This window comes from Echinococcus granulosus (genome assembly GCF_000524195.1).
Source record: "Echinococcus granulosus chromosome Unknown EG_S00005, whole genome shotgun sequence".
In the NCBI taxonomy this organism is placed as follows: Eukaryota; Metazoa; Platyhelminthes; class Cestoda; order Cyclophyllidea; family Taeniidae; genus Echinococcus; species Echinococcus granulosus.
The window spans coordinates 1253647-1277795 of NW_020170385.1; the positions used below are offsets into that span (position 1 = coordinate 1253647).

The 24149-nt window shown below is 40.5% G+C and overlaps 3 protein-coding genes across 3 annotated transcripts; 1 reads left to right on the forward strand and 2 right to left on the reverse strand. All coding sequences in view use genetic code 11, as the record gives it.

Moving 5' to 3' along the window:
- Positions 1-1153: 1153 nt before the first annotated feature.
- Positions 1154-15121, forward strand: EGR_01391 (Partitioning defective protein; the record flags this gene model as incomplete). The annotated part of the gene is made up of 16 exons (XM_024490640.1): positions 1154-1225; positions 2111-2484; positions 2550-2672; positions 2739-2848; positions 2918-2988; positions 3396-3584; positions 4038-4268; positions 4393-4707; positions 4775-4971; positions 5353-5657; positions 5880-6095; positions 8889-9195; positions 10678-11221; positions 11977-12234; positions 14300-14493; positions 14881-15121. The coding sequence occupies 16 exons, from the start codon at positions 1154-1156 to the stop codon at positions 15119-15121; spliced, it is 3747 nt and encodes a 1248-aa protein (XP_024354964.1).
- Positions 15122-15634: 513 nt separating this feature from the next.
- On the reverse strand, positions 15635-18610 carry EGR_01392 (Lipoyltransferase; the record flags this gene model as incomplete). Its single annotated transcript, XM_024490641.1, has 4 exons — positions 15635-16099; positions 16406-16531; positions 16823-16951; positions 18053-18610. The coding sequence occupies 4 exons, from the start codon at positions 18608-18610 to the stop codon at positions 15635-15637; spliced, it is 1278 nt and encodes a 425-aa protein (XP_024354965.1).
- Positions 18611-19675: 1065 nt separating this feature from the next.
- On the reverse strand, positions 19676-20137 carry EGR_01393 (Ubiquitin-conjugating enzyme E2; the record flags this gene model as incomplete). The annotated part of the gene is made up of 1 exon (XM_024490642.1): positions 19676-20137. The coding sequence occupies one exon, from the start codon at positions 20135-20137 to the stop codon at positions 19676-19678; it is 462 nt and encodes a 153-aa protein (XP_024354966.1).
- Between the last annotated feature and the right edge of the window lie 4012 nt (positions 20138-24149).

A 24149-nucleotide genomic window follows, 5' to 3' on the forward strand; every position in this document is an offset into this window, starting at 1 on the left:
AACAAGCCCCCAGAACAAGAGTCAGGCAGAGTAGATACGGGTCTCGCCCGTCAAATATCGTGGGATTAACTATTTAGGTACCCGGTTTCCACGAAGTCGGCGATGCGGGTAATTGCAGAGGAAAAGCGTGTCGGTACGAGCGTTATTATTAGGGCGTAGGTACTTTCAGATCACGCGGAGCTGATTGCCCGGTGCGAGGGCAACATTGTGTTCAGTCATCTTCTGGAACGAAGATTTCATTGTCCTCAAGGAACTTAGCGCCAGCTTTGCTTATATATGCACCAGTGAAAAGGAATGGCGCAACAATGCAGACAACTTTCAAGAGACCAAAATTTGTTTGATGTGGTGCATCCGATATAGCCCCAGTTGATCTATAAACTCCTTCTCCGCACAGATAATAGTGATTGTAGTCTATCCTGGATCTACTAAAAATGCGAAAGAGAGAAAACCCCTTGCCGCACATGCGAGCGAGTAGCAAAAAAAAACCCCAAACAATTAATGGTTTTGGTGAGTTGAAACAATCCAAATACTCCGATAGGAGATTCGTTGTTTTGGCACCACATAAGATAAAAAAGACTTCAAAATAGAATAATTAGAAAAGAATTGGCAATATATGCAAGCAGGTAGCGACAAAATTATCATTAAATCTTGTTTAACTGCACACGACAGAAATTTCTGGCCAATTGCAAAGATTTTGTGCTTCAGTGAAACAGGCCTTGTACTGTTACTACATGACGATACAAAAATACGTGTAATGAAACAAGAAGACTAGGAAATGGCAGCCCACTATTACACAGGCGTTTTTCCTCCCCCCTTTATAGAAGTTGGCAGTCTTCTTCTGGAGTACTTATAGCAAAACCTACAAACAAGACAAATAAAACCCGTCTCAGACGTGTTCACATGCGCTCAAATTGATAACACATTAAATGGGGTTTCTATTTGCGCAAACCTTACCAGTGGACGTGCCGGCCCAGATACGTACTTGGAATTTGTACCAGCGCCGTATTCATATGCCGCATTTTGCAATACAGTGACTCAATCATGCAGTGTGTCTTAGGTAAATTATAGCGACGTGCTTAAGCAACCTAGATATAAGTGGCATGTTAACGTATGTTACTATAGTCAATGTGAAGCGGCTATTTTTACAAAAAATATGAATCCGCATGTATATACAGAGAAGGCCGTCAGATTATCAGTGTATACGTGCTTCAATGGAAATCTCTATGTGAACGCTTTTGATATTATGGCTAGTTTAACTCGGACTAAATTCCGAAAGTTGATTCAGTTTGCTTCATATCTGCCCAGAACCATCACTTTGTAGAACCTGTACTTGATTTCTAGGTCTAGAAAGTTAGTTCGAACTTTAAGTAACGAACTTCTATCCTTTCACAGAAGAAGCAAAAAACCATACCTATTTTTATGCTTCTCTATTAGCCAAGTAGGTAAATTCCCTTGCAAGCAACATTCACAAATTTTTCAGGACTACAGCCATGTGTCAAATAGGTATCTTTAAAACTTTTTAAAACTTCGTTATATTGTCATTCTTAAAGTGCGAGTTGTTGAATTAGAGCATTTAAACTAATATAGTGATATTAATTTGTTTTGTAACTACAAAATCTGCTGCCATTTTAGTTTTTAATCAGAAACATTCCTGATTTTTGGCAAGAATAACTACCTTGAAGATGTCTTTACTGACGCCCCGCTATTTTTAAGGCTAATCGCTCCTTTACTGTGGATTGATATTAATGGCTCGTTCCTGAGATTTACTTGGCCTGAATTTTCTCCTCTATGGTTATTTTTCGTATTAGTTTTTTTAGGCAAATAGTTGTACAAGTTTTAACTTTGACTTGCTTTGTCATGTACGGTTGACAACTTGTTTGATGTTTGGTCTGAATGCAGCTGTGATATAGTGCCATGAATTCTTCTCATTCCTTTTCATTTCACACTTTCTAAAACCCGTGATGCGCTGAAAATTTTGTGTTTCTATTAATATTTTTCACCCAATGTAGAGTTTTCTAACCTCAAAATACATTACACTTTTAAACTGGTTCACTTTTGAAACCCACAAAAATAGCGGAATTTTTTCGAGATTTTGTACGACTTTTTTCAGGAACCTAAAAACAAAAGCGTTGGGGAGAATGTTTTAGCGCCTAAAAGTGCTATTCGGCCGCGAGATTTGCGTTCATCGAACAAGAAAGGCTTGGTATCATTCTCTCGAACATCTGCGGCCCGTCCTTCCCTCGGTGCCACCAGCTATGCTTGGCTAGAAGCAGCGGAACGAATAGAGGCAGAGTCTGTTGTGAAGGAGCAATCACCGACAACGTGGCCAAGACAAAAAAAAACCACCTTGATTTCGGCCAATGATTTGATTAGGGAATATGACAAATGTTTGATCCAAAGAGCTAGAATGGTTTCGTGCGAAGGTCCTTTGAACTTTGGGCAAACAAACTGTATTTTTCAAGCTATTTTTGACAAAGTCATAAAGTAAGGCTTAGGTTTTCTCTTGCTTGACTCATCAAATAAAGTATTCTAAAAACTTTTTTATTTAGAAAGTACTGGGGGCTACGTATAGCGAAAGTTGACCCAGCCCTACAAAACCAAATCTCTTTGTGGTCTGATGAAGCTATTGTGAGGGTTAATAGGGAGGAGTTATTTGGTGAATCTAGAGACAGGTGAGTCATTATATAGGTTTTTTGACAAGCGTAAATTTGATACACCCAAACTTTATTGTATTTTAGGATTTTGTCAATCCTTATAAATGAATTTACAAAGCCTCAAGTTACTAGGATTGCTTTGTTAAAACTGGAGGACCTTCCAGTTTCCATACCTGGCCCCTATCCGCTATCCTGTAAGCAAATAATTTGGTGTTGTTGGTCGATTTCATAAACCTTGTTAATGTAGCCTCTATTTTTTGCAGCTAATATGGAATCACCCACCACACAAAGGCATTCAAGTCGCTCGGCCATGTCCCCAGTCTCGTATATCAAGGTAATTTATTCCATTGAAAACCAGCTATATTCTTTTTTTTCGTCTTGTACGAACTACAAATATAGTAATTTCTTTGTCGGCAATTAAATGCGGCTTCGTGAAATTTCCCGTGACTGTATTACAACACTCACTGTTCTGATTATTAATAATTGTTCATTTGAAAAAGAGACGAATTTGTTTTACGTCTTGCTTCTTTATTATTAGGCCAATAACATGCACCGTATTTCTATAAATCTATTTTCGTGGTTGTTTTCATTCTCAGAAGACTGTTCAGATAGTTTTAAACTATTTAGCCAGCACAATGCTGGTTTCTGGAATTATCCCGAATAATATCTGCCTCTGAAATATTATTCAGAATAAAGACAAGACCGGCTATAGCATGCTAGTGAACTTTATTTCCTTTGCAGAATCTGAATGCGTTCAATACCCGTTCAATCGGACAAAGAATTACGGTTGACCTTCACAAGCTCGCGGAAGGAGGATTTGGGATCTCTTTTGCTACTAGAGATACTTTAATTAACACGGAAGAAATGCAGCCTGTTTTCGTAGAAAGGATAATGCCAACAGGTGCTGCGATTCACGATGGACGTCTTCAGGTAGTTAAAGAATGTCGACTTATTTTTTTGTTATTCAAAGTTTGATGATTAAATTAAATCATTGATATCCCAAAGATAATCTTGGCTATACTAATCGTGATGTTTTAGTACCTCACGTCCTTTCAAAAGGCATAGTAAAGTATTCTGGCATAAAAGAATGGCCTATTATTAGTGTGCATAAGGGATGGGAGATATGGGTGCGATCTTCCGATTGTGTTGCAAGATAAAGTTACAAGATGTGGGGGTTGGAGAGCTCCCGTAGTTGGATGTACACTAAAACGATGTCAATAGTAGCATTACATGCATATCCTTACAGCTGTATTCCGCATGTAAGAAAAAACTGATACCAGATGCCAAAGATGCATTCTTCAAAGTTTGGATGGAATGCTACTCTAAATATTCCACTGGACAGTTTTAGCTTGCTATCAAAAACATACTTTTGTTCTGTGACAGTTTGGCGACAGGCTCCTCTCAATCAATGGGATTCAAGTAACCAATTTTAAGGATGCTATGGCGACACTCAGATCAGTTTCTATCGGAGACAAGGCGACTCTAGTTTTCTCCCGTCAGGATTCTGTAGTCGTTGCGACTCCACCGACCTCTTCACCCAGTCTCATTGATCTTACTACGGATCGATCTTCCACATACACTTCCAATACCACACCCGATCTTGTTTCCGAACCCGTAAGAGGCATACATTTTTGAGTTTAATTCTATTTTTTGCGCTTACTTCCCTCTCTGAATCCGGTTTAACTATAACCGAAATGGGTACAAACTAATCGACGTCACTCTACATATTCGATTTTAGCCCCTGTGCCAAACAATAATTTTCGACATCCCAGTCCCTCATCGTGACTCTGGAACTTCGAGTTTGGGAATTCGATTTGAAGAGTGGGCAGAGCCTAGAATAATTCACGCCTACTCCGAATTCAAAGGACCCGAAGTTATTGTCGACCACATGGTTGGAGATACAGACAACCTGGAAGATAATCTTTCCGGTCTCTTTGTTAAACAAATATTGACTGGTAGTCCTGCTAGCAAAGAATTAACCTCGGGAAGCATTAGACCAGGTGATCGGCTAATTGCCGTCGATGGTCATAGTGTCACTAATCTTTCGCTTACAGTAAGCTCCTTGTTGCATTGCATACCTGTTTTCGGTAGTAAATATTAACCAAACTTTTATTTTTTAGGAAATTTCTACAAAACTTAAATTGGCCATTGAGAAAGCTCAATGTAAAATGGTGGGGAAGAGTAAACAAGCCTTTCTTGAGCTAACCATGAATCGCTTCTTCCATTGCAGCGATAAGCAAAATTCTTGGCCCAAGACTAAATCTATGTTGAGGCCGGGATCAGACGCGATTTTTGACAAATTGACAGTGCAAAATAAGTATGCTTATAAATTGGATTACTTTGATGCACTTATTACAAATCACAATTTAGTTAAAATCCAATATTTACATAAACAAGCTGGATAGCGATTTTATATTTACTTTATTTGCTGCGGATATCTGCATGTATTGACTTTACTAGTGCCATTACGCTTTGGCAAGAATGATTAAAGAAACGAATTCTTTTCAACATGGTTGATCTCTTGAATGTGGTTATAAATCCAGTCCCACTGCACGAATTTCCTAAGCTTTAACACAAAGGTTAAATACATACAACCTGTAAGGCGTGATAATCCCCCTAGCTTTTGCCTATGCTATCCTGAAAACTCCGATGTTCAATGAATACTGAATATACTGTAGTTTTTTTGCTATTTTGATAGCTCCAATGGAGAAATTCTGATAAAAAAGGTAAATATGGTAGCTGCAAAGGATAGAAAAGATTCGACCGAAGTTCCATCGCGGCGACTGGCACGCACCCCCTCAGTGGACTCGCGTTGCCGCTCGAGGCGAGAGCGAGAAAGCCGCTCACCATCAGACTCTCCCGTGCGCTGTCAGTCGGCCTTCAGTCGCGACGGCGTAGGACGGCGTAGCGTCTCTGAGAAACGCCACGCTCACATAAGTGCTACCAACTTCTCGCATTATAATGACAACGCTCTGCCCTTCTGCAACAAGGGTGGCGAGCAGGGTATGTAGCCGTGATTGGTCATTCCTTTCGAAAACACTCCTACCGTAGTGTGTAAGTGCTGAGATCAGGTACGCCTTCGTTTTAAAAGGTCGGACTCTACTTCAAACTAATTACAGTCAGCATCGCAAGTAAATAATTGCTGCAAATTTTGATCTTCCAACGTGGCAAAGCTAAATTATGTTTTAAGGACCCGTATATATTTGGCGTACCTTTTCTGTGCAGCATCTCGCCTTTACTCGACAATGCCATCTTCGCGAAAAATTCGGCAAATTCGCCGCTCCAAGCAAGATCGTCCTTCGGGTCCAATTAAGCCAGTCCATGCAGAGGAGTTAGAGAAAGCTCAAGAAGCAACAGGAGCTGCTGCATCCCAAAGTTTTTTGATTCCTCCCACGCAAAAGCATCGAATGGATGACAGTGATGTCCTTCGGACGGACGCAGGTAGGTGGAGAGGTGCATGATTGGTAGAGATCGCCTTTGTAATCTATACTTTTTTTTCGGAAGACCATCTCGCAAAAAATTCGAAACAGATCTACTGGACCTGTTTCAATCAGTCAAAATGTTTGAAATATAATCTCTGTAGGATTGGGTGTTTAACACTGTCCACATTGGCATAAATGCAGGTTGAAGGGAAAATACAAGCGAATAAATTATCGGTTTTGGGAAGGTAGAGGACCGGAGAAGTTTCGTTTGTCAAACTGATCCTGATGCATTGGCCATTGTTTAAAGACACTCCATCTAATCCCGCTTTTACATGAGTAACAGGTGATTTCGCATGTGTGTATGGGCGGATTTAATGGTTCGCGCGCCCTCATTTAGAACTCAGTGGCCTACTCAACATCACTTGCTCGGGTGATTCGAGGTTGCAGTGGCGCGCATTGGTGTACGGTTGTGTGCAGGCGCGAGCTCTCCACCACGTGCCGCAGCTTGTGGCATTCCGTTTTTTTGTGCAAAACAAACGTGGACTTCGTATCCGTCATTATTACTGACAAACTCACCACATCAACCAAATCGAAGTCTTGGGGATGCTGTTTACTGTGGAATAGCGATCTGTAGCATTCACTCAACTTTACTCGCGGTAGACTATTTGGTGGAAAAGATTATTCAACTGGGCGTTTTACTTGTCACTTAAACAGTGTTGCGAATGCTGAACGAATGGAGGCAGAACTTCATTAAGTGAAAAAGATTTAAATGGAGTTGGTGTTTAATAAGTAGAAGCAAGAAACAAATGTGGTTTGATAGTTCCTAATTAAGAAGTTTTTGTCAGAAAATTCCTTGTAGGCACGTTGTGCCATTTGTATTAAAGTGATTAGCTCAAAATTGAAACATATTATAACATCAAAATCAACAAAAAAAAATGCTCGGAAATCAAACGACGAATTTCCTAAACAAGGGGATTGCGAGTTATGCAATCTATGCAAAGTCTTATTTGATTGATTCCGAATTAGTCCTTATTCATCACGAGAGTGGCAAGTAACTCCAATCTGCTCTCACAACAGAATAGTAGGTTCAATTTAGTCATCTTACTCTTGCTTGCGTTTAATTTTGTGAAGGTGGACGGCGTGACAACGTAATATCTCCCTCCAGTATTTTCAACTAACCCGCTCTTCGTACCCAGCCAAACCCGTGTTTGTGCGAATAACGGTTAACGGTTCCGTGATTGTGGGGGTCTCGCTTTTCCATTGGCTGGTGTTCAGAAGAGCGTGGTTCGCTCACACAGGAACCGCGCACTCTAGCACTTTTTCCTTGAAAATGCTCTCCTACGGTTATTTTCTGAAATCCAAGTGGCTATTTAACTTTGCATTGCCAATTTACTATATATCTCTGAATGAATAAATTTCCTTCGAAGGATTCAATAATAGTCGATATCAGGAGGCTGAAATTTATGAATTGCACTGTGACCTACCCAATTTGCTAATATTCGTAGTTCATTCACATTTCACGTATGAACTCGTTACACCAAGTCCTGATTTTGAGACTAAATCGCCTACTTAGATTATGAAATCACCAGTTACGTTCAGGCTCAATGTGTCCGAACTTCCTTTTTTTGCTTACCTTTTGTTATTTGCGCGAATTTAGCTTAGCTTAATTCCTACGGCTCTTAGGTAAGTATTTTTTTGCCAGTCATGTAGATTTTTATTTTACATACCCTCTTTCATAGTGTGCGGTGAAGTAGTGCACGTTTGTTTGTTTCTACTGTGGTCTCTCCCGCAACAGCGTGGCTTCAGCCCTAAACTCAGGTCGGCTGACGAGGCCTTTTCGTCATGCGACACGCATTTGGTCTCGTGCGCGTGCCTGCATTTGCTGGGGGCGTCACCCCCAAACAAGTTGTAATAATTTGCAATTTCACAATCCGCTTTAATAGTATAACAATAAATAATGACGGCAGACAAAATCGCTAGCTGTGACGGTGAGTTAATCATTTGCTCATGGAATTTAGTACCACTTAAATACCATCTCAATAAGACTTTAAAAATAATAATAGTAACCACTACATTTCCTTCGCTTGGCTATTTGTAAAGTGGATTTTGCTGGTATAAGGACATATTTTGTTCAAAATAAAGGCAAACAAACTCTGAAACGTACTAAAGACTATGAGAGTAGGTGATATTTGCCATTTACATCAGTATGAACACAACATATAAAATTGAAATACCTAAGTCCAAAGGTGAATGGGGCCAGACTTTGCAGCAGGGTCGCCATAACTTTCTAGTGTAACCACAAAAACTGCTTTGGGTAACCTCAGGTGACCTCGAATTCACGCAGTTCCGGTAATACATGCAGCAATTTTGACGCTTAGAAACGTTAACTAAAGCCGGGGTGCTGCGTTTACTGACTTTATTTCGATGCGCTAACTGGATGCATGTGTAATTGCCGCAATGGAATTCGAAAAAAAATACTTTCGGTTCCGATCGTACGTGTCTGTGTTTCAATAGGATTTTATTGAATTAATAAATAATTTCAAATAAGGAACGGTCGGGTGCACCTTTGTTTGCTGTGTAAAATTATTGGATATGCTCTTCCTTCTTGGAGCATCTATGCTCAATTTCTATTCAAAGAGCATTAAATAATTTGTTCTTGACATCGCACAAACTATAACATAGTCAGACATGATTGGTATTTTCAGTTATGTCTTATTGTCTTTGTGAGGCACTTTTTAGTCAGGTTGAAGTGCATTTATGATTGCGTATTTTTTTAACTATTTCATTTGTAAGTACCTTCTTTGATTTTCAGTTGATGACCCTCGTGCTCGGTCTCATAACCACAGCTTCCGAGCCGCAGTAAATCCCGAATCTGTTCATCGATCACCGCCGCCAACACCACCTAAGCCCACCATAGACTATTGCCTTCAGAATGACATCCACCGGACAGTCACGCCCCCCCTTCCCGCAAGACGTTCCAGAGTGGTTCCACCCACTACAAATTTCAGAAGGAGGGACAGTGCTCCCAAACCTACCATTCCATCCCCATCGCCTTCACTCAGTTCGCCAACATCATCAACAGCTACCGCACAGCACAAAATGTTTGAAGAAATTCTGCAGTAAGCTTGTTATGATGTGTCGCCTTAGTGTGGGATATAAATCCCAATAGCAGTTGTTCTTTGGTCCTTGTGGGAATGAGGGTAGTATTGTTACTTAATGCCAATATTTCCTCAGTAATACAAACCTAATGACTTTGGCATTCAAAAGAACCTCCAAGTGCCCAAATTTTAATGATATTTGGTCACCGTAGTTAACATAAACAAACTGATGTACAAAACGGTGCCCTGAAAGAGGCTTGATAATGCCTAGTCTTGATTCAATCTAATTATCATTTTGTCCATTATGCAAAGAGTTATTAGATGAAAATGTACTTTCAACGAAAGCATTCTGAATCAATTTCACCTGTTAGGATTGCTTGGAAAGGCATCCAAACAGGTGAATGAGCGGCTTCTAGACTTGTTATAACTTATTTGGAATCAGCTAAGCACTGTGTTGGAACGAATCCATTTAACTTAATATGCTATCACAATAGAATTCCATCACTTCAATTATTATAATGTCGAATTTTTTAGTTTCCTCCGGTGAGTGATAGTTACTGCGGTGCTTTTCTTTACACTATCATGTCAAGACTGCATGATTCTGGCAGTTGTAATGCATCCGCGGCGTAGATCATCTTGCCCTTTTTTCATCTACACCTTCAGTTTTGAGTTCAAAAAAAGATATTTTAAAATTATTTGAGTACAAATGTGTAATGTTTGTGGCAGTCAAATCGAGTGTAAAGAAGCACAATTGTTTTGGATATTGTAGACTCCTATTTGCACTGAGTGTGATGAAAATATTTGAGTTTTAATCTCACAAGTAATATTTCGGTAATAAACCTTTGTTTGTATCAGTCGCCTGACTTTTCATTTTCATCGTTAGCCTATGTACACCAGGGTCACCGTGACCACACCAACGCGCACTGCTAACCTATATAGATATACCATAACCTATATACGTGACATTTTTTTAAATAGGTAAATTAGGGGTCTTTTAAGAATTGTGGAAACCTTTACCAAGCTTATTTGTTCAATTGCGCCACTATTACGAGGTTTGCTTCTACATAACAAAAGCCTAGCTATGTCTTCTATTCAATCGCCCTTCTCGTTAAGATTTATGGAAACAAAGTGTGTGCAAGGCCACTAATCAGATTTTGGAATTCGCGTTCACAATGTGATTGATTCTTCAAGCGAAATAAGGCAGATTTTAGTAAAACCGGCACAATGTTAGTTAAATAATGCGGTATACTCAGTCATCAGGGCTGACTGCAAACATGCAAGAATGATGATTTCATGATAGATTTAGGGAAATAATTGACGCAGTAAAGGAGGACGTGGGAAGTATAGTTTTTGCGAGACTGAAGAAACACAAATAAATAAAACTTCCAGATTTGAGTACATGGCGCTTCAATTCCCATCTTTCCCTTTTTATTAGGTCGTAGATCGGGGCAGTGGTGTACTGTGGACTTGCATTGTAAAAACCTCCACATTTTCATTTTTAAGAGTGCATCGCAGCGACAAGAAGGATGCTCATTGCTTTTCCTCTTCTCGGAAAGTATCCCCTGGATCGTGTGATCGTGAAGAAGAGTCTGTCACATTCTCTATCGCTAGCCTTCCACGTAGCTCCGCCAAGCATGTTGTCCTTACCGATGTTAGACCTCTGGCCTCTGAGCTTCGAAAAACCCCCTCTCCTGTTGAATTTAACGCCTACGCAGTTGAACAAAAGGAAATTTCTCATTTTTCCCGGCCCTCAAGGACAAAATCATTCCCTAGTTTCCTTGAAGAAGTAGAAACCAGCCTTCCCAAACGACGCATCAGTCGAGTGAATGAACCTTTGCAGGTGGAGGGACCGAGCTTCAGCGCTTCCGATCCCGCTGCCACATGTACTCGAAAGGATCTTCTGAAACTTTCGTCTCCAGCCCTTTTGCACGATGGTTGCATCACTGTTCCGAGTATGATGATGCATAAAAATGATGTTTCCAACGGACCCCTGCCTCCACAAGCTTTCTCAGTTTCTCACTGCGGCTCAAGGAATAATGATAACAGCGTAAGTAGCATTCCGGAGACCTGCCTTGTGCTTTACCACTTAAAATTTAAATTGTCTGGTAGCCAAATGGTGAACTGAGTAACTGGTACGCTTTAAGTCACTTGCCCGAAATTAGAGAATCTCTCAACCACTCTTGAGTAATGAGGCAAGCATTTTCATAGTGTAGGCGTAAACCGCTCGGTGTAAGCGGGTAGCAAGGATGCATAAATTAGCATGTCCTTATAATATGGAATTGTAAGGTGTGACCGTCACGCAGCCAATTATGCAGCATCATCATAAAACCCGTTTATCAAAAATCATAGAGTGGAGAATTGGGCAGGAAGGACTTTTCCCTCAAAAATCACATAATCTAGTGGTTTCATCAATTTAGGCTTGAGACAAACTTTGCTCTTATTTGTTGCGGCTGAACTGGTGTGTACATGAGGCGAAAATGACGCGTGCTTTGCGCTGCGCCTATACCCACCTCCGAAATTACAATCGTGCTGTTCGGTATCACTTTTTTCGCCTTTATTTACTGTTTCCTTAGTTCATGCGTACTAAATAAGCAAATGTGAGAATAACACATGGTTTTCGTATTTTAATTAGCCATTTCTACTGAATATCAATTATACCCTTAAAATCGGATGTGTGCATTACCATTATCATTAATGATTTTACAGATTACTTTTGGTGCTAGCTTATATTCCTTAACAGCATAACCTAGGACCAATCGAAACGTCCATTTAGCCCTGCTATTTGCTCTTGCTTATCGAAAGGCTTGGCTGACAATACCCAGGTCAACCATGCAAGCACATATCGCAGCTGTGAAATCCGACTCGCCCCACGCCATCGTGCGCTCGCGCTCACCGTCTAGTATCCACGTGAATGAGGCAAGGGGCGACTACGGCAGACCCTCGACCAGCACTTCTTCCGATCGCTCTCGACGCCTCTCACACTCCCTCAATCGACCCGACAAAAGTTCAACCAATCCCCAGCATCAACCCAGTCCCAAGAACCAGATCACCTATCCACAGGTTAGTTTTCGCTTTTTGTGTAAGTTAGTACTATTTCAATTGCTCCACACCACTCTCAACCTGGGAGTTGAATATGAATATAGAGATGCAGTAAAACGCTACATCATTACAAAGTCATAGTTGCAATTATTTGGCACTTTAACCCATAAAACTTTTAAAGCTTGTTTTATAGAATCTTATCTTACCTTGCAGAACTAATGGTGAGTGTTTTCAGAGCATTTGCAAATCATTACAACCTTTAGCTTCAAGGCAATTTTGTGACTCCAAGTCATTCACAAGCTACACTTGAAAACTTTAGAGACGCAGTAAACACATTAAAATGTATGTCAAATCTTCACTGAAACCACAACACCAACACTTTAAGTAGCATAAGGAGAATACATAACGATCATGGATACAGGTCATTTTAGATGAACATAAAGACTTCTAGACCAGTTTAGAGATGGATTACTCCTTAACTCTGTTTTTGTGTACATAAATCCTACATTTCTAATAATTATTACACGTTCGGAGCCGATACTACTTCGTGGAATACAAACGAGGATGCAGAAATTCTGACACCTTGGCCTTTCGAGGGCAAACTGAAAATACCAGTGACTTAATGGTATCAGGTGTGCATACTGCAGTTTGTCGTTGGGATGTTTTAGATGAAGGAAATAAGGGAAGTTGACACACACTTGCCTAATTTCGCCACACCTCAGATGAATACATGAGTTGTAGGCTTGCACACACACACACACACGCACCTACTCTCTGAATGATCAAATGGCAGTGGTTTCCATACTTGGTAAGGGATGAAAGCAAGTAGATATTCGTTGCATGTCATCAAGCAAGGACTAACAAGTCATGGGCCTGGTTGCTGCTAGATTAATTTAACAGTTTTAAGAATTTGAAAGAGGTTCAATAACGCTTCATTTGTTCTAAATGCATTCCATTGCACACGAACCTGCATTCAATAGCTATTTGAGTGACAGCATAGTCCTCGATACCACCCTCCGAAAATCATTATTAAAACAGCTACTTGACCACTTTGTAGCGTTGGCCGATCACAGAAAGCAGTCCCGCCAAAATTTTTGTTACATTAGAAGCATAGGTTTGAGAATCATAACGTATTACGATTAGCTGGAGTCGGCGCAATTTTTGATGTGTTTCGGGTATTTTTTTGGCTGGAGTCAATCGTTTTGGGACTTAGCTTGTGCTATTACTTTCCTGAAACATGCAATTTTTTGCTTCCGTGTCACAATCACTAATTAATATTTCTAATGTATGCTAACACCACACGTAGTTCCTTGATTTTGTACATTTGCAGTGCATATTAACAGCTTTTTATTTTGCATAGAATAATTCTACGTTGCGGTGAACAACTACTAATCTTACCCATCTCTTAACCATAAGACAAATGTGTAACCACAAGTAATTAAAGTTAAGACACTCTAGACTTAAATGTAAGGTGGGATATTTTTACAATCTGGAAAATTATTTTGTTTAGAATTGTATCAACCCTTTTTATGATGAATGTGTGGATGGATTAAGTCCTTACAAAGTGGTGACCGGTTAATACGATTTAGACACTAAAACTAGCGTCATGAATTTGCGTGATTCAATTTAGGAAATAACCTAACTTCCAAAAAATCAAACATTGGGAACTCATGAGTTTAGATACAGGTTGGAAAAGCTTTTACTGTCCATTCCTGCCACAATATGCATGCTTCTATTCCTCTATAACGTGACAGAAAAGTAGGGAAACTGCAGAATGAAAAGGCGAGCAATTTGTTGCTGAAAAACCAAAAGATTATGATTGTCCGCGGCTTGCTGGGAACGATTCTGAAGTGGAATTATGGAGCAACCAATGGCAATTATATTGTTTCAGGAAGGACTAGGCGTAAATGCATTTCACGATTTGGAAAGACAGATCAAAACATGGTTTGAGCATTATTTTATACATTTCCATGATTGCACACTTATTTTATCACATAAAAACGCACACTAATGCTACGCCTTGCGCAACTTCACAACATCCTTCACCACTTTTTTTTGAAATCTTACCCGAGTTTTCTTTTTGTAGCCCTTCAAACATGAGCCCTATCAAGCTTGTGCTCCATTTTATTCTCCAACCACAACGGAATCCTATCTCATCGAAGTTGCTCGAGATAATCGGATGTACCTCCTCAACAATCAACCCGAACTCCCCTTTCATCCACTTCCTTTCTTAAAACTGAGCCATCCCAGATTACACACCTCACCACTGCTTACAATAACGTAAGCGTTCCAACGCTTTAAATTCGATTATTCTGTGAAATTTGAACTTCGATTAGACATTCTGCCAATAAGATCAAAATACGAGGTTATTGATCTTGTTAACCCCCTTTGAGTAAATAGAGTGGATCATTGCGAATCTTATGGCAGTATCAAATACATAGAGGTAGTTTTCACGAAAAAAGACAAATACAAATGCGAGATCCCCTTGCTTTAAAATTTACAATGATGTGTCAGCGCCTGCCTGGCTGTGTAGAACACGGATCTACAGTATCGTGATAAAGGCATCCGACCCCATCATCCTAATTGGAGACCAATATGACAATTATAATGCTCTAACTCCTTACAAATGAGTTATTTAAACTTTACCAAATATTTATTTTAGACAAGCACGTTCGATCAGGCGATGTTGAATTCAGCCAAACACTTTGACATCGGCCAACACCAGCGAATTACAGCATCACTCCATTCCTCCAACATCTTTTTACCATGCCTTTGCATTTGGACGACTCTAATTTCCTCTTACTCCTCACTCGAGGGGATTACCAGCATTGCTTACGTCTCCCCATTCAAGCTGATGAGACTCACCTCGCTTTTGTATGTCCCATTACCAAACATATCTGCTCAGTGACCATTGACCTTCAGACATCTTGCCCCATTGGTTGTCTACCGATTTATTATTTCGTGCGTATTTGAATACACAACGTGCTGTGAGCCAAGAAGCTAAAATTCGCTTCTCAGAAAATCCACATACTTGCTTTGTGTTGTGTTTGAGAGACCAATATACACTTTGTTGACCGTTTATTTGTCCTGAAACGCTTATTTTACAACCCAGCAACGACACCCTTTCTGGAGTTAGTATTGATCTCCAAATTTGCCGTCAAACTGGACAAGCGTTTGCTGCGAATGACACATGAATCAAAATAGAAAGTTGCCACAGATTGCTGTTTGTGAATGTAATCACGTCCGAAGTGGCGTCCAAGTAGCTACTAACCAGTAACCAGTAGGAAAAGTGAAATTCGACTCGGGAGCTGTGTTCATTAACTTGAGCACAATGAAGTGAAGTGCACTTACAATAAGGAGAGGAGAGAAATTGTCCAATTGCACAGTTTCCACGAAGATCAAATACTAGGAGTCAAGAGCACTAGAAACAAGTAGCCATGGCCCGTAACCTGTCGATTATTTGTGAGAAATCATCGAATGGATCGGCGGAACCGTTGGCTTCACTACCGGTACTGTTTGACATCTCAAACTCTAATAAGGTATTGTGAATGGCTTCAAAAGATAGTGGCTTTCCAGCAAGTGCCTCATTGAGCTTATCTAGCCAATGGTTGACTGCAGATTGGCCGATTATTGCCGAGGATATCCGCTGAAGCAAAGTCGATGCGACCAAGATTTTAACTTGCTTTAACCTCTTGATACGGCCTTTCTCGCAATCCAGACAGAGTAATGTTCCAGAATCCGTCTCCATAGGAATGGAAAATTTCGGTGAGGAACCGTAAATCCAATCCCATGACTGAAAGGTGGTTAGGTTCGCCTCAAAGTCTTTCGCATTAACCCACTCACACTCTTCACCAGCGTTTACAGTGATCAATTCTGCTTTTTCATCCTAAAATAGGAAAGCATACAGCAGCATGGAGCCAATAAGCACTACCAGAGGGAGGAAAATAGTTTAAATGTATTCAAAAAGAATCCTCTGGGGAGTGAAACAACAACCAAGGTCGTGGTTAAGGTGAACTTCATGGAAATGCTGCTGCATTGGGGCATAGAAAAATTGTTAATAAAGCGATGTGAATAAAAATAGTCGACACATTCACACCATAGTGCATTTTCCACTTATGATGCTACACTTTGTGAAACAAAAAGAAGCACTGAAAGAGCTTTGCTTCAAACAAGTATAAGTAAAACACCATACCACAGCGTCGGTTGTCAACCATTCCACACATGCCCCGAAGAGTGTGGACTTCAGTTCGGTTTCGGTGACGCCAAGATTCTTTACAGGGCTGCAAATACTGCGCGAGGCTCTAGTCTCTATCTCCGGCTATTGATATGAACAGTGTATTCATATAATACTCGAAATAGTGAGCATAATAGTAGAGAGTGAGCAGTAGATGAATTTTCATAATGAGCATCTATTGTTTAAAATATAGAAGATCGTTCCGGCCTATTGAAGACCACTAGTGGAAATAAACAATATGGACTCGCCTTAACAACGAGAAAATAGGCAAAGAATTTTGGTAGTAATTGTTAACTTTGATGTTATTATAGGCAACGAAGTTGGGAAGGGACAAGTTAGATGATTAAAAAAACGGATGAGAATGTGAAAACGTACCACAGCTGGCTCCAAGACAGCGGACATGGCGCTAACGTCTGTGTCAAACATGAGGGTGCAGTGATGCAGTCCTGCGGTGGACGAGTATCTGGATGCCGATCCAGAAAACTTGAATGCCCCATCAGGCACCTAAATTAGACAAAAGAGCAAGTTAAACACCGAAACCGCGATAATAATTTCCTCAGATAGTATAGAGAAGTTACTTTAGTGATGTGAAAAGGTCAAAGCAACGTCCTCGCATGCAGGATAAACCAATAATGGAATGCCCCAATAGAAAATGGTTGTGCTGAGTCAAGGCACTTAATCACACTTCACGTCACCTAGAACACCGCTGAACACATCAAATAAACCAATTTACCGGGACGATGGAATAAAAATAAGACACTGCTTATTTACTGTAAACGAAAAACATGGCCACGCTCGCGTCGAGTTTGCCTTTCAGCTCTGTTTTTCCAACAATTGAAGTATTTACTAACAGGGTTCAGGATAAATACATGAATGGAATTCGCCTCACCTGGTAAGGTTTATACCTAACATGGATATAGGTTACGTTATTTTTATCACCATCATGCTTCCATCAGCCCACCTCAGACCACCCAAGACGAATGATCACAAGGCGCGTGCTACGTGAACATGGGTGCGTTAGTTACAACGGAATTTGGAATAGCAATGGTGGAGATGCTCAACAAATGCTAAACCTTATCGATGACTGAACCTTGTGAATTTATCATAATGCCTCTAATTCACACGTGAGTTTAGTGTCCAGAAAAGAGGTGTCAAGCCCGAATGTGACATTAATGAGGCAAATAACTGATGACCGATCACTGCCTTTATCTGAAAAGGGCTCGTGAAAATGCTATGAGAAACTGTTATAAGTCGATCCTGAACTAAAAGCAACAACTAAGCCCTCGACCAAGACATTTGCAGATGTTGCCTACACTGTGACAAAAAACTTTGTGTGAGATTGCCAAATGGATGGCATAAAGCTCAAGTGAACCAAGTTATTGTGCAGTCATTAAAGCCAGAAGGGGTCTTCATCACCCTGATCTCTTGATGCTCCAATTTAGACATATTAACGTCTTTATTAAAAATTAGCGAGATAGCTGATGTTCATATTTAGCCAGTTATTTTGCTGAATTTTATCGAGTCAACACAAAATTATGAATAGCTACTAGATTTCTAAACAGGTTCAGTCTATTCCATTGTTTGGACTCAAATGTGACTAGTTACGAGAAGCGCGATATGCTCGAGAATCGAACGAACCGTTTTAGTGTTCGCGTCTACTGACAAACCAGGAGGTAGAAGCCAGAGATCATGACGTGGACCAACAAACACGTTTAACTTCGTCCACCTAGACATCAGAGTCTGCTGTAGAAATTCCATACATTTGCGCCGGTCGAAATTTTTCCGAGACTCTAGAAAACTGATGTTGAGGTTGCCGTGATCATGGAAGACAGCACCGCCTCCAGACATGCGCCTGGCCAGAAGCCACCCACGGCCCTCCACCTCGCGGGGGTTGGCATCGAGCCAGGCGATCTGGTTGCGTCCAATCACCACGCAGGGATCGGAGCGCCAAATCACTACATCAGCAGGTCGAATCTGCGAAGACGGCTCCGTGGCGTAGCGTGTATTATTGTTAAAAAGAGCGGTCTCAAAGGCAAGGTTGCGGTAAATGTTGCCTGATGAGAGCCAATAAACACGGTTGAGAGTCGGCTGAGAGGTGAAATTACGGAAAATCCTAGCTTCGAAGAGGTGTGAAATCCGGCAGAGCCTTGACACAGAAAACATCTAAAGACATGCGCAAAACTGCTAATGTGCATTAACAAGATTTGATAGGGCACTACAATGATTCATCTCGGTAAATGGGAAAAGCTTACAAGCTGGCTCAAAAAATACACAGAAACGTCTCGATCCAGCTGTGAGGGCTCGATACGTACGAACCTCAGCTGACATCATATATTGCAAAAGGGTAACGAACATGCCATTTGCAGGGATGATTTTGCAGCCCTGCACTATTATTGCTATGCTGAAAACACCCATAGTGCCAGTCATTCCAACGTATTAATTATGAAACCCAACCAATTTACAATGCGTATAGCATAACTAACATTAATCATTAGCTTGACGGAAGTAAAAATCAACCGACAGACGTGAAAAGGCGACCGTAAAAGAGCTTCAAGCTTCGCAGCCGCGACTCCTCAGCAAAGTTCTGCTTCAAGGTCAAAAAGCGTACCCAGTCAGTATACTAATCACCCTAAGAACCAATCGAAGAACGAGACTCAAAAAACACACCTGATATTAATGAGTTTAGCACATTGGACAGTAGCCGACACTCGACTCAATAATAATTCCATCAAGTGATATGAGACCGGCACTTTGCGGAGCTAAACCATGTCGATTAGAGATCTACGTAACCGTCTACACTACACTACACCAACAGAGGCAAAACTCACGGAAATACTATAAACCTAGACAGGTGACATAAGATCGAAGCCTTAGAAAACCAAAACACCATATACGCAATTCAGCACAAACAACTTCCGAAAATAACTACTAAAACGTAGATTAGAACAAAGAATTTGAACAAGATGGCTCTATTTAGCGAAGACTGCACGAAGATGATCCCAAAAGAGCAATGCGCTTCGAGGTCCCAATCACAAAGAAGGGGCTTACGTCCTTTTTTGTGCTTCTTGAAAATAAATGAGCAGTTACAGAATTTGGATTCGAGAAAGAACAAAAAGGAACAGAATATTAAGGTGGTTATCTCCCTTTCATAGGCAAAAGAAAATGAGGCGCGGCAGATTAGGGGTATTTACAGGGGATTAAGAAACCGTCAAGGAGGCAAGCAATGTTCTAGGTGTCCGTATCATCCCAGCTATCCTCCACACATGCACGCACACGCTTTTCGTATTCCCGCCGATTTTCAACGTATAACTGAGCGGCAACACTGTTGGCTGGGGAATTAGGATTAGGTTCATCAAGCAGAGATTGAATCGACGTCAGGATGGCAAGAACGTCATATGTAGGACTCCAGGCGTTGGAGAGAATATCCAAGCAAATGCTTCCATCTGCATATACATTGGGATGGAACATTTTCGAAAGGAAGACAACACGGGGCGCCTTGTTAGGATATTCTTCAGTGAATTCAAGCTTTAGTTTGAAAGTCCCGTCTTCGAAAGCAGTTTCTTCTGGTCCGAAGATAACCGCATTCCAGACCATTACGTTATCAGTTGGTGATCCACAAATTCCTGGTGGTGGGTCATTCTGTAGGCGTTTCAGATCCCGCAACAGTCGCCGTTGCGCAGGCGTCGACATTCGAAGCGGATCTTGGGAGGAAATAATTTGGTTAGGTGGAGGCCATATAGGCAACATTCCTTAGTTACTGCGCAATACTCTAGTACACCGTAGCATTCCACATTGCGTAGGGAAATCCAAAAAGCTGAACATAACTCTTAAAGTAAGTAGAAAAGCTGTATGTTTCAGAGATACTGAGGTATGTGACTACAGCTTTCCGGTTGAACTTTTGCGCATTGTTACGAACGTTCCCGTCAAATTTAGGAAGTAAGCGCATTTAAATAAATAGACCAAATAAATAAATAAACAGACCAAAATTCTGAACACGCAAACATCATGCAAAGAAAATGACTGCTCAAAAAAGAAACGCTCCAAAGATATCACAAACAACCATCACTGTTGCACCGGGTCAAAAAATATGGGTAATGTTACACAATCCGTCACGCAGTATGCAGCAAATACTAATCGAAAGTAAAAAAATAGACGCTTGTGAAAAAAGGTTCATTTAACGAAATAGGACAAGTCAAAAGGCCAACGTATGAAAACCTTACCAAAAAAACTCCACAACAATTCAAAAGTCCCAAAGCAAAGACGAAAGAAAAGCGCGCCTACCTGACTCCAACCAGTTAAACAACAGCAAAATCAATAATAACAACATTTAATGTTTCTACAGACTTACATAGAAATTTGTTAAAATTATTAAGTGGTTAGGACATCCAAAAATGGTAAATTTTTGGATTAGTGAGCAAAGAGTACTATGGAAATATAAAATGCATGACAGTCTTGATTCGAAAAGCTTATATTCGTTTGCATTTTTTCAAGAAATTTTGTAAACTCTTAAAGGGGTTTTCAAAGTACATATATTCGTTTGTGTTACCTGTTTGGGTAAATTTTGATGAGGGACTTATGTACAGAATAGTTACGGTATTTCCTTTCCATTATGGATTTTATAAGCCCTCATGCGGAGTACCGAGACTTCCCTGAAGACAAAAGAAGACCAATACTCAGAAAACATATATTTGATATATTTGGTGCTCTAAAGAAACACCCACGGGACGGCCGTACTAGTCATCATATTTCCATGCAGCTGAGGAGATACTTGATCTCAACGGCACTTGGCAATTTAACAAGATCTGGAGTTTCGTCCGATTTGAAAGCTGATTTCAGGAACGGGGAATTGTGCTGGCCATCGTGCGTGTCCATTGATAGATGTAGGGAACACCGGTCTAGCAACAAATTTGTGTAAGGAAGGACGGGATTTAACTCAGGTCCGCAGGGAGGGGTTTCACATCTGTTCCTCCTTGCTACGTTGTTCCCATTTCGGAGCTGCCTAGCCATAACTACCTGGGGTATGTTCAGCTAGTAGGGAAATGGCGAAGGCATAGCGAATTCACTTTATCAATAGCTTTATGCAGGTAGGGTAGGAAAAGTCTGTAATGAAACTTCAGGATGTTTCACAGCCAATGTTGCTTCTGTTGTTAACAGAATGTGGGACTGGGGTAGATGCCGAAAGTAGACGTCAATTTCAGCCCTTATGTTCGGGGTCATCATCATTTGCCATGCGCGGCATATGTACATCTTCCGCCCCACTGTTTATCAAGCAGCAGCGAAGATCAGAATAGACGTCCTTTAGGATCAGATTCGCTTTCCGCTGTCATCAATGTAGCATCCTGCGACTTCTCTGAGGACGATGGAAGGCATAATATTGCGGCAGAATATGTATATTCGGCGTACGGAATGTGCTAGGGCCACTGGCATGGCCTGAAGGCCAGTCCACCCTGTGTGGTACAACGGCCAAGCCAAAAGTGGCTTCTCACTGAAACGGAGCATTATACAAGCAACGCATTACGCTTATGTAAAATAAGTTATTTTAATTGTGGAAAACAATATTAACTTAAGTAGCAGTTGCATTTAGTTAATGATGATTGCTACATGATTGTAAACTCATCTTGTCATTGTTTGGGTGGTCTATTATTAAGCTTCTGGACCTTTTTGGTTTAATTTGTTAGTTTATTTGTATTATTTGTCAAATTTATTCGGAGTATAAATAATTTTAATGGAACAACTTTAGTATGAAAAGTAGAGCCACGATCAACTGGATACTCAGGTAGGTTACTTTGGGCTTTCGGACCGTTGTTTCCTAGTTAATCTCATTCATTTTTATAATCCACAGGAAGCCCAGAACTTAGATAATAATCATGAGACTTAATGCGTCTCATCTCCTGTGCCTTACATGAAGTCGTAGGAGGTCACAGTAGTATGACTGGAAATACACTAAGAATGCATAGAAAGGTTTATGGGCTACCGTCATGGTCCGGAGGCCATACCACTGGGAGGAGGTACAAACCACGGGGACATAGGTGGCAGCGTAATCAAGGGCAGAGTGAAACAAACGATCAAAGCATTCCAATAAATAGGTGACCACATGATCTGTAATTATTTGGATCAATCTATGGATATGTTAATATGACGCTAAAGGGAAAAAAGGATATAGTCCTTATGTTTTCTGATATAATGCTTGATCTCTGGTGATCCCATTTTCTCCATTTAAGGGGATTTGGCATGATAGGTCATTGCTGATATTGCACATATTATATATGGTGTTTAACTATGCACCAAACTGTGCGGGCTAATCATTCGGCTAGTCATTATCTGCAATCTCTACTTCTGGCTTTGCGGCGTGATTGAATGGCTGCATATGTAGGGCATTGAATGTGTAGTGAAATTTCCCGTGTATTAGTTTTTCATATCTAATACTTAACGGCTGGGAAAAAAGAAATCCAAGGAATTATAAGAACAAATACGAGAACATCCCATTTTGAACCAGGAAATTGTCTGAGCAAACGACGTACATTAATTTCAGAAAATCAGATAAGATGGCAAGTATAATCTCGCAGAAAAATATGTGCAAAGAGGTAATTATCCTGACGTTTTATACCTCCTTAGCTTATCAGTAAGTTACATCTCGAAGAGGCTTATGACTTTGAAATTGCATCAGTTTAGCTGGTCTCCTCATACAGATTACTGACTTCAGGGTATAGTATTTGGTGGGGGTTTGCGGTTTTTAGTGAGCGGTCATGGTTATTTACTCGGATTTACATGTTAGCGCGCTCTTAAACATAGTAAAATTCTACCCTACTAGTTTCACTTGGTGTATTTTCACAAGAAGTGGAGTGGACTTTTACAAACTTAGCACTTAAGTAAGAGTTCTGTGTACGTTTTTTAAGCAATGGAAGTTTGAACCTTGAAAAATATGCGACGCATGCGTGCACCAACAAATATGCTTACTGGCCTTTGTTGTGACGTTTATTCCACCTAATCCGTTTTACCATTGCAAGTTGAATTATTTAGCATAGCAGCAGGAATTGGCTCGCGATTTTAGACATTGAGCTAAACAAACTCTATAATTAATTTTGGATAATGTTTTTGCCTGCTACAGAAAATTCGACCTTCCATTTAGCACAAAAAATGCCCCGCTTTTTAGCTCGTTCAAAAGAAATGATTTACTCATGTATGAAGATTTAACTTGAATTTAATGGACGAATAACTACTTCATAATTTAAACTAAAGCAACAAAATTTTCATCCTAAGAGGTGTTCAAGTCTAAAATGGTGAGGCGTTAGCGAAAATTTTCGGCTTATTAAAGGCAGTCCGTTTTCTGTTGTCCTTCAATAGTAGGTACCCACACAAGTTCGCTTGCAAAATTAGTGATACGCTGTGTTAACATGTATTAAAGGACTGCCGATATGATGTATTGTAATGCATCAGCGATCAATCTTGAATGCTGTGGGGCTTATCAAGCTCGACAGCAGGCAGAAAAATCAATTGTGTGGGTGGGGCAACACAACCACGCATCCAAGTTGGACGTGTCATCGGTCCCGACACAGTTGGAAGCTTGAGACAGTGGATGACTCATGCATGGGCAGACGGTTTAAGTACAGTCACGATCTAGACACCGACTAACCACAAATTAATCATCCAGATCTCCAAATTGACTATTTACTAAACCCATCGCATCGTCAACCTCGCTTGA